At 52.1% G+C, this 9,610-nt stretch overlaps 1 protein-coding gene across 1 annotated transcript; it reads right to left on the bottom strand.

Annotated features, from left to right (window-relative positions):
- Window positions 1-3,832: 3,832 nt before the first annotated feature.
- Window positions 3,833-6,413, bottom strand: RPL10A (ribosomal protein L10a). The gene is made up of 6 exons (XM_049765286.1): window positions 6,398-6,413; window positions 6,065-6,139; window positions 5,725-5,805; window positions 5,193-5,341; window positions 4,341-4,513; window positions 3,833-4,017 (listed from the first exon to the last, which is right to left on the bottom strand). The coding sequence occupies exons 1-6, from the start codon at window positions 6,400-6,402 to the stop codon at window positions 3,847-3,849; spliced, it is 654 nt and encodes a 217-aa protein (XP_049621243.1). The 5' UTR covers window positions 6,403-6,413; the 3' UTR covers window positions 3,833-3,846.
- Window positions 6,414-9,610: the final 3,197 nt, after the last annotated feature.

Here is a 9,610-nt window from a genome sequence, read left to right as displayed (position 1 = left end):
TATTCTGTGCCCACTGTGTGTCAGGCCTGGTGCCCGTCTCAGACTACCCAGATGAAGTGCCTTGAGTCCCAGAAGTTAAGGGCTCTGCAAGAGGGGAGGCAGGCGAAGTTGGGGTTCTCCCTGCCACCCCCTCTCCCCCCCAGGCTGCCGGTTTCCAGAGCCTTATGGACACTATTTTCCTGTTGTGGGGCTGGCGCAATGCACAAAGGAGCAGAGTCCCCGGGCACCCCCAATACATCCCCTCCCCAGCCCTCTGCAGCAGGGCAGGGGGTTGCTGACCTGGGAGGAAAGGGGGTCTGGGAGGTACCCTCCATCGCCTGACGCCAGCTTCCCTAAAGGCTCCAGAAGTCAGGCGGGGTAATGGAGCCCCGTGCGTGCCCCCATCCTCCATCCCCCCCCCCCCCAAGCCTTCTGATGGGGCCTGGTTCCCGGTAGACCTGGGCTCAGAAATAGGCGGAGGGTCAGGTAGGAAGAGGGGCGCCTGCCCGGTGCTTAGCAGCCAGGGTATTTATGAGTCTCATGAAGTACTGTCTGTGCCTTGCCCTTCCCACTGCTCCCCTGAGCTTCCTGACGGCTCACAGTACGCATATGCTCAGGCCACTTCCAAACCCAACTTAGGTTTTATAATGTATATTATATATATTTTTTGTGTATTTTTTAAATCCAGCTGTGATGGGTTATATCATAAATGTGTCACAAGGTGGGGCATGGGCAATTCGAGCCCCTGCTCCTGCTCAAAAAAAAAAAAAAAGAAAAAAAAAAAGGCAAACATACGCTAATTAAAGTTATTTGTGGGCTCCCCTTGTGACATGTGCCAGACCTCTGGGGCCCTGGATGTCACTGCACCCACCCTGTCGCTGCTGGGGCTCCCCAGCCCAGCTTGTGCTCCAGAAAGGTGATGCCAGAATTCTAGGAGGCCGCTCACCCCGACCTTTCACTTACTCCTGCCGGGAGTCCAGCACAGATGCCTTACATGGCTACCAGGGTAGCGGGGTACCTTATTGAGTGCTTAGGGGCCCAAGTAGGCAAACAAGTCAGCGAGTCAGTGCTCAGGCCCAAACATGTAGGGGACATCCAGGCAGTTCTAAGGGACCATGTGGTACCAGAGTGAACCCAGGGGCTTGTATGTGTTGGGCCTACACTCACAAACCCTCTCCCTTAAATTGGGCTGGTTTGGGGGTCACTTCCAGGGGTTCTGAGGCTTTTGGGGAGCAAGATCAGAATCCAGTGAGCCTAACTTCCTTCCACACACTGAAAAAACAAAGGATCTCCGGTGACTTGCTTTATTGCGCAATTGGCTTTATTGCAGTCAACAGAGAATGAAACCCATTTTTTCAGGTGTTCCTGCACACCTTTGTATGTGGCATGACATCAATACTGTTTTGTAATTTCTGGTTAAGTATGAGGTGGTAGCACTGTGCAAAAAAACACTGGTTTTTATAGAGGGCTGGAGAAAGAGGGTAAAGGGTAAGGGGACATGCTTTGCATACAGCCAATCCTAGCTTAATCTCAGGCACAAAATGTCCCTCAAGCAGAGTAAGCCCCAACAAAGCAGTGGGTATTTTAGAGCCAGTCATACCTGGGTCATTCAGGGTCACTCCTAGTGGTTACTGGGGGACCATATGGGATGTTGGGATGGGAATTAGCTGCATCAAAACAAGGCCTAGGGGGTGAAGTAGTGGCGCAAGTGGTAAGGTGTCTGGCCTTGCCGTGCTAGCCTAGGACGGACCCTGGTTCGATGCCCCTCTCACCCCCGGGCGATCCCTTTGGTCCCCTAAGCCAGGAGTGATTTCTGAGCACATAGCCAGGAGTAACTGGAGCATCAGTGGGTGTGGCCCCAAAACAAGACAAATAAAAAAGGCCTAAACCCCTGTATTTCTCCTGTCCTAACGGGGTGAGGAGTACTAACGATTGAATTCAGGGCCTCACATATACAAATGCCCTAACCCCAGGCCCTTTACTACTTTTGAGAAGAGTAACCCCTGGGCACCACCGGGTGAGGCCCCCCCCCCCCAAAAAAAAAAAAAATCACATTTAGGGACCTGAGATAGCATGGAGGTAAGGCATTTGCCTTTCATGCAGGTCATTGATTGTCCCCCAGCCTGCCATTTCTGAGCGTGGAGCCAGGAGTAACCCCAGCACTGCTGGATGTGACCCCCCCGCACCCCCCCAAAAAAAAAAAAAAAAACTAAAAAAGGATCGCATTTAGTCTTGGAGTAAGACAGGACAGTGCTGGAATCAAGATGGGAATGGGATTTCCAGGGCTGAGCTCTAAGCCCTGAGCATCACCATGGAGCACCACTGTCCATGGATCAGACACTACAGGGCTTTATTTCCAGCACTCCATGGTTCTGAGCCCTAGAGGGACCTAAGCAGAGCCTTGAGCTAGTCTCTTTCAAGCAATTCCCATGGCATTCAGGTCATGAGATGTGGGGGTGTCCCTAATTTATCAGCAAACATGGCTGGCCTTGACCACCCTCTGATTGGGTCTTTCTGAACTGGATTGCTTAGCATGCTCAAGACAGCAGTATTGTACTGCAGGTGCAAGCCAGTCAGTCCTTCACCCTGTACCCATAAGCATCCTAGGCATGTGCAGAAACACCCCTGACCCTGGTTTAAGGCCACTGGACTCCAGATCATGAGGCTCTAGCTTTTTTTTTTTTTTGGTTTTTGGGCCACACCTGGCGTTGCTCAGGGGTTACTCCTGGCTGTCTGCTCAGAAATAGCTCCTGGCAGGCACGGGGGACCATATGGGACACCAGGATTCAAACCAAGCACCTTTGGTCCTGGATTGGCTGCTTGCAAGGCAAACGCCGCTGTGCTATCTCTCCGGGCCCTCTAGCCTGTCTTTATGCTTGTTTTTGGTTGCATGGGGTTATTGCTGATTCCTTGGGGGACCACATAAAGGACCTAACTTAAATCTCAGCCCCAAAATGTGGTCCCTCAAGCAGTAATTAAGCCCAACAAAGCAGTGGGTATTTTAGAGCCACTCATACCTGGGTCATTCAGGGTCACTCCTAGTGGTTACTGGGGGACCATATGGGATGTTGGGGGTTACACTGGAATCAGCCGCATCAAAACAAAGCCTAGGATCCAATTGCACCTGAGTCAGCTTTGTCAGTGAGGCAAAGTTCGATTCCTTGCATCCCATGATCCCGAGCTTGCCATTTCTGAGCTCAGAGCCGGGAGAAACCCAAGTGCACGAAACTTCATTCTTGCAAAGCAGGCTGTTTCACTGAGCCAGCCCATCACCAAGTGAAGTGTCTTCTCTTGGTTTTTAGCAGCTGCAACTATGGCACTAACCTGGAGGCTTGCCTTTCATAAAATTGATCTGTTCTATGGAAACAAAGCTAGGAATAGGCCTGGCTATAATAGGCCACTAGTACGTGTGTGGGAGCTTGATTAATAGATCAAGATCAGACTTTACACTTCAGAGGAAATGACAAGCTTCCAATCAACCAACTCACTATAAAGGAGAAAAAAAAATGAAGTTACTTCTAGTGCCCCAGACCAGAAAGGTGGCAGAAGCCTGAACACCTCTAGAAAAAATGTTAACTCAGAACCTTGTTAGCAGGTCCACTAGCACGTTTCTACAAACCACTGCCCTCAACACTGGCATTGTGGCAGCCATTCTCTAGATCTGATTCCTAGATACAGTAATTAGACATGGACTTCTAGCCTGATCCCAAGGCTGTATCTAGGAGCTCTACCTGTCTCATTTCTCAAGAGACTGGCTGCATTCGGAGCAAAGAGAAGGCAGGAGAAGTTATCACTGAAGAAACTCCCCCCATCAAGTCACAGGCAGATAGATGAACATGGCAACACTAGGGTTTATTTAATTGGCCCTTAATACAGGCGCTGGGGCTTGCCCATGGTGCTCTTGATGTATAAAGCCCGGACGTTCTGCCAATTCTTCTTGAGCAATGACACCAGGAAGTTGACAGCCAAATGGATGTTGTACACAAGCTCATCATCTGTCATCTTCACATGCCCAACAGCCACTGCCAGACACAGCACCTGCGAGGAAGGAGGCAAATACCATGTAGGTGGGGGCCAGAAGGATAAGGGGAAAGTTTCCCTAAGGAAGACAGGACCTGGGTTTGGGCACCATTTCTAAGCTAGATGGCCCACCCAGCATCCAAAAACCATTAAACAATATTTGGGTCCATGATCCCTGTGCCAGGCAAACTAGAGCCATTTGCTTCACCCGGCTGAGCACGTCACCTCTGAAGTGTACCCATCAAGCTGTGAGCCAAAACTCCTAGAGGGTCACTGGAGGGGGCCTACCACTGTGACTCCCTTGACTTAATGCCAGACCTTTGCACCCGAGCCAGACCCACCTTCTTCATTTGGAACTTGATTGTGGACTTCACTTCATCAACCTTGGCCACCATGTTTTCATTGTGGGTCAGCAGAGAAGGGAACTTGCCAGCCTTATTCAGGCCAGGGCCCAGAATTCTGGGGATCTGCTTGATTAGAGACTCAGAGGCCAGAAAGGCATCATACTTCTTGGCTGGTAAAAGAGAGGACTGTTCAGAACTTGATGTTGACTGCAAAACAGCTGTGTAAAGCCAATGGTGTTGAGCCCAGTACTGAATGCACCACAGGCCATTTTATCCCCATCTTTTGGACATTTAACTCCTTGGTTAAGAAAAAGAGCAGTCTATGGGGCCGGTGAGGTAGCGCTAGAGGTAAGGTGTCTGCCTTGCAAGGGCTAGCCAAGGAAGGACAGTGGTTCCATCCCCCAGCATCTCATATGGTCCCCCTAAGCCAGGGGCAATTTCTGAGGGCTTAACCAGGAGTAACCCCTGAGCACCAAATGGGTGTGCCCCCCACCCAAAAAAGAAAAAGAGCAGTCTAAACTCTGCCTTTCTTACAAACAGTAGGAAAAGCAGACATCACTGCCATTCTACCATTCCTTTCAAAACTCAGCACCGGGCCGAGACACGTGTTTGATTCCCTGTACCCCACATGCAGTGCAGCAGTGAAGGTATTTGCCTCATATGCTGCCACCCAATATAGGCATCTCACCACCACCAGGAAGTGATTCCTTGGTGCAGAAGCAGGAGTAACCTGAGGCAGCACTGGTGTGATCCAAACCCCAAAAACCTCCACAGTAGCCAAATTATGATTCATGTTTCTGTCACTTCTGCCTCCACTCGCCGGTTTCGAGCACCATGTCCCCAACTCACCCAACTTTTTCACCAGTTTCTTATTCTTGTTGAGTTTCTTCAGTGCTTCTATGTCCATGTGGGGGATATCCACAGCCTTGGCCTCATCGCAGTGCTGCTGGTCCCCCAAGACACACACGGAAAACTTGGGGCGAGGGGTGGACTTGAGCCTGCGTTGGAAGGGGACAGGGAAAGCAAAAGGCGTCATAGCCAGTTCCAAATACCAGGAAGAGAGATTATAGAGGAAAACGGGCAGAGGCCACCGAGCCTTACCCAGCGCTGGAACCTTCACCAACAGCTAGTCTGGCTTCTCAAACTAGCCGGCGGGTTCGGCCGAGGCCTCCCCACGCCTCCCCTCTTGTTTTAAGACCCAGGGTGGGGGTCCGTCCAGCCAGCCTCGCCTGCCTGGAGCAGGGGGGCGGTCTGAACTACCCGGGCACGTCCATACCACCAGAGGCTTGGCCTCCTGCAGACTCAAAGAAATATCTGCAGGGAGGTGGCAAGCACAGGGGTGGCACGGAGGGCTGGGTGGTGGGTTCATTGCGGTGCCAACCTGACGGTGCCCGAGAAACGCTTGTCCTTCTGCGGGTCGTAGTTCTTCAGGCTGATCTGCAGCTCCACCGTCTCCAGAAACCTTTGGGGAAGAGGAGAAAAGAAGTGAGGCCTAGGGATAGCATGGAGGTAGGGCATTGATTGGCCTTGCATGCAGAATGGTTCGAATGCCATATGGTCCCTGGTGCCAGCCAGGAGCGATCTCTGAGCAGAGCCAGGACTAACTCCTGAGCACTGCCAGATGTGATCCAAAAACCAAAAATAAAGAAGTGAGGCCAGAGCCCCCAATGGGCTTCATGATGCGCTGCCCACTGCCCTACCCAGCATCCAGGCTTACTTACTTCCGACGCTTGCGCTGGTTCCCATGCAGGACTTCCCGCACCGCCTCGTACAGGGTGTCGCGGGAGACTTTGCTGCTGCGGGAGAGAGATGCACACGGGGCGCTTAGGCAGCTGCGTTGGGCCACTGTGTCCCCACCATGCCAGATCCAACGCCCGGGCAACAGGCCGCTCTCCTGGCACAGGCCTCAATTCCAATCCTGCACCCGAACGCCGGCCAGAAATGCCCCGCAGCCCAGCAGAAGACTCTCGGTCCTCCCCGAAGGACCCGCAGTCCCCCAGAGCGCCTAGAGGAAAAGGATGGCTGTAGATTGCGCCCTAAGCGCCGCCACGTACCTCATGGTGCCTGCCGCCGCGGTATCCGGAAAAGAGAGGGCTGCGCACGGCGCATGCGCTCAAATAGGGGCTCTCTCTTCTCGCGAGATTCGCATGCGCTCAAATACGGGTTCTCTCTCTTCTCGCGAGAGTTTACTGGGTTCCGAGGACTTCGCTTTAAAGGCCTGCTGTTCCGCCGGACGGCCGCTTGGGGGCACTGCGGCGCGCGGCCCAGCTAAAGCCAGGCATCTCCTGGCCAAATTATTGGGGTTCCCCAGTGATGCCCTCGGAGGGCAGACGAGTCCCCCCATGTTTGTCCCCAACTCCTCCAAAAGCAGGCTCTCTCGATCATGTGTCTCTCTTCATCTTGCATTGATTGCCCCAGCAGTGCTCAGGAACCAGGCCTACCCAAAACCCACATTATTTATTATTATTATTATTATTATTATTAATCATAACTATTATTTTTGGTTTTGGGGTCACACCCGGCAGTGCTCAGGGGTTACTCCTAGCTCTGTGCTCAGAAATCGCTCCTGGCAGGCACCAGGGACCTCATGGGATGCCGGGATTCAAACCACCATCCGTCCTGGATGCATTCAAGGCCAACACCCTACCACTGTGCTATCTCTCTGGCCTCCGAATACCCACATTTATTTAAACCATCTCCCAACATTGCTAGGCTTTGAGGGCCAGAAAGATAAAACAACAGGTAAGGCGTTTGGCCTTGTCTTGCATGTGGCTGACCCAGGAACCCCATATGGTCCCCCAAGCAAGCATCACCAGGAATAATTTCCTGAGTGCAGAGCCAAGACTAATCTTAGCATGGTTGGGTGTAACTCCAAAACAACAATAAAAATGACCTGGGTTTGGTCGAGATTCCATGTGATGTCTGACTGAATACAGAACTAAATGCACCACTGGGTGTGACCCCCCAAAAAGCAAAAACGCTGGAGAGATAGTACTGCAGGTAACTTGAGTTCAATTCCTGGTACTGAATATGGTCTCTTGTATCCCACCAGACGTGATCCCTAAGCATAGAGCCTGGACTAAAACCAGGACTAAAAACCCTGGTGTGCACCCCCCACCCAAAGAAATAATGTGTTACAGATGCCTCTGAGACTTGGGACTGCTCCCCAGGATCAGTCCCTCTTCTTGAGAATGTGCCCTATGGGGCTGAAGAGAGTACTGATGGGCATTTGTACTAGGGCATTTGCCTGGCATACAATAAACCCAGGCTCAGTCCCTGGCATCTCACATGGTCTCTTGAAACTGGCCAGACCCTACTAAGGGCAGACCCTGAGTAAGCCCTGAGGACCACCAGTATGGTCCAAAAAATAAACCTAACTATGTAAATAAATATGCCCCAGGTAGCTTGCTCTTCAAGTCCATGTTCTTCCTTGAACATGCATCTGTCTCGCTTGCTTGCCTGCTTCTTTGCTAGCTATTCTCATTCTAAAGATGTTTTCTTTTTCTTTTTTTTCTTTTTTCTTTCTTTCTTTTTTTTTTTTTTTTTTTTTGTGGTTTTTGAGTCACACCCGGCAGTGCTCAGGGGTTATTCCTGGCTCCAGGCTCAGAAATTGCTCCTGGCAGGCATGGGGGACCACATGGGATGCCGGGATTCAAACTGATGACCTCCTGCATGAAAGGCAAACGCCTTACCTTCATGCTATCTCTCCGGCCCTAAAGATGTGTTTTCACTTGGACATGTACTTCACTTTCTCTTCCCTCATTTTTTTTGGGGGGGGGGGGGGTTTGGGCCACACCCATTTTATGCTCAGGGGTTACTCCTTAAATGCTCAGAAATTGCCCCTGGCTTGGGGGGACCATATGGGACACTGGGGGATAGAACCTCAGTCCTTCCTTGGCTAGCGCTTGCAAGGCAGACACCTTACCTCTAGCACCACCTCACCAGCCCCAATCCCTCATATCTTTGTAAATTTCAGTAAAACCTTGTTGGGGCCAGAGCGATAGCACAGTGGGTAGGGCATTTGCCTTGCATGCAGCTGACACAGATTTGATCCCTGACATCCCATGTGGTCCCCTGAGCCTACCAGGCTGGCTTTCTCTCTCTCTCTCTCTCTCTCTCTTGGTTTTTGGGTCACACCCGTCAGCGCTCAGGGGTTCCTCCTGGCTCTACACTCAGAAATCACTCTTGGCAGGTCTGGGGACCGTATGGGATGCCAGGATTCAAACCACTGTCCTTCTGCATGCAAGGCAAATGCCCTGCCTCCATGCTATCTCTCCGGCCCCAGGAGTAATTTCTGAGCTCAAGGCCAGGAGTAACCCGAGTGCCAGTGGGTGTGGGTCCCATAAAATCATTCTTTAAAAATTAAATAAACAGGGCCAGAGAGATAGCACAGAAGTAGGGCATTTGCCTTGCACGCAGCCGATCCGGAATGGACAGTGGTTCGAATCCCGGCATCCCCTACGGTCCTCCATGCCTGCCACGAGTGATTTCTGAGCACCGTCAGGTGTGGCCCAAAACAAACATATAAACAAAAGGCCACGGTACCTACCTGAATCAAGGGGAGTAAGACAAGGCTAAGCAGATGTATGGCGCCCACGGGTCACAGGACCCTGAAGGACCTGCCGGTTCTTGTCCCCTCATCATGCTCCTCTCAGCCCTCATTAACCCCAGACCTAGATTCCTCTCCAATGCCAGCTAGCCAGAAATCCTCCCGACTTAGCCCACCCGCAAGCCTCCCTCCAGTGTGTGATGTGTGTGTCACTTGCCTGAGCCACTGAGCAGGGCGCGGGGGGGGGGGGGGGGGGGGGGGGGAGTCTGTGACATTTTCTCAAAGCCCAACAACCACCCTTCCCTCCCATAACAGCTCTCAGAGGAAAGGATGCCCTTTGTCACATAAGTATGGGGTGGGCTGGAAGGATAGCACAGCCATAGGGCATTTGACTTGCACGCGGCTGACCCAGGACGGACCTCGGTTCGATCCCTGGCATCCCATATGGTCCCCCAAGCCAGGGGCGATTTCTTTTTTTTTTTTTTTTTTTTTTTTTTTTGGTTTTTGGGCCACACCCGTTTGACTCTCAGGGGTTACTCCTGGCTATGTGCTCAGAAATCGCCCCTGGCTTGCGGGGACCATATGGGACGCCGGGGGATCGAACCGCGGTGGGTCCGTTCCTTGGCGCGCTTGTAAGGCAGACACCTTACCTCTAGCGCCACCTTCCCGGCCCCGCCAGGGGCGATTTCTGAGCGCATAGCCAGGAGTAACCCCTGAG

Source organism: Suncus etruscus, chromosome 18 (genome assembly GCF_024139225.1).
Source record: "Suncus etruscus isolate mSunEtr1 chromosome 18, mSunEtr1.pri.cur, whole genome shotgun sequence".
NCBI classification, from domain to species: Eukaryota; Metazoa; Chordata; class Mammalia; order Eulipotyphla; family Soricidae; genus Suncus; species Suncus etruscus.
This window is presented reverse-complemented; position numbering and strand designations above follow the sequence as displayed.

Excerpts from the sequence above, each read along its gene's own strand:
- RPL10A (XM_049765286.1), bottom strand. Across the intron at positions 5,342-5,724 it reads CGTTTCTCGGGCACCGTCAG|GCTCAAGTCCACCCCTCGCC; the intron begins GTTGGCACCGCA and ends CTTCCAACGCAG. Across the intron at positions 4,018-4,340 it reads TCAAGTTCCAAATGAAGAAG|GTGCTGTGTCTGGCAGTGGC; the intron begins GTGGGTCTGGCT and ends CCTTCCTCGCAG.